At 43.2% G+C, this 753-nt stretch overlaps 1 protein-coding gene across 1 annotated transcript; it reads right to left on the bottom strand.

The window, feature by feature from the left end:
• Positions 1–42: 42 nt before the first annotated feature.
• CC84DRAFT_429571 (uncharacterized protein) lies at positions 43–386 on the bottom strand. Its single transcript, XM_018186206.1, has one exon. It carries the CDS (start codon positions 270–272, stop codon positions 78–80), a length of 195 nt encoding a protein of 64 aa, XP_018029040.1. The 5' UTR covers positions 273–386; the 3' UTR covers positions 43–77.
• Between the last annotated feature and the right edge of the window lie 367 nt (positions 387–753).

The raw sequence follows: 753 nt of genomic DNA, 5'->3' as shown, positions 1-753 counted from the left end.
TATAACGAGTCAACAATATAGCCTGAGTGTAATCCAAACGATAGATTGATAAACAGGTTGAACACGAGTATGAAGGTTCATACTCGAGTTCCTATATAGGACACGTGACAGATCTGACAGACGCTGTCGGGTCTACGACAGACTTGACAGCAGCTGTCGCGTCTGTCGTTCATGTGACGTCTAGGCGCCGCCCTCGAGGTTGTCTCAGTTGGCGCCCAGTGAATATTACTACGATACATGTGAGATCTCTGATTGGATCTTAACATATGCATTTAATAGCAGTCACCATAGTCCGCTTCACGCTAGCGCCTCTATAGTTGTCAGGATTCACAGGCAAGCAATGTAGATAGGTACAAGACAGGCAACCAAAGTAGATTGTAGGAGAGACGAATTGCTGTCGGACTAGATCCGACAGCTTCCTAGCTTTTATAGCTAGCTACTGTTAGCGTGGGCCTAATCGTCCCTGGTTACGTCCTGTCTCGATGGATATCCCGTGACCGGAGAGGTGAGGTATAGGATACCTTGGGTTCTAACAATAGTCTCGCCAATCATCCTTACCTAGGAGCACTTTGATAGCGCCAAGCATAGAGAGCATAACGCCTATCTGATTTATATTATACTGGTTCCTGGGCCTTATATCTAGCTTATTAAGTTCATCCTTAATTACCTTAAATTATTTAGTAACCTTATCATATATATTCTTATTATAGTGGTTCTAATATATTGGTCTATTACTCCTGTGTTTGAGTTCTA

Source organism: Paraphaeosphaeria sporulosa, assembly GCF_001642045.1.
Source record: "Paraphaeosphaeria sporulosa strain AP3s5-JAC2a unplaced genomic scaffold CC84scaffold_18, whole genome shotgun sequence".
Classification (NCBI taxonomy): Eukaryota; Fungi; Ascomycota; class Dothideomycetes; order Pleosporales; family Didymosphaeriaceae; genus Paraphaeosphaeria; species Paraphaeosphaeria sporulosa.
Note: the sequence above shows the minus strand (reverse complement) of the source record. Positions and strands in the feature narration are given on the sequence as shown.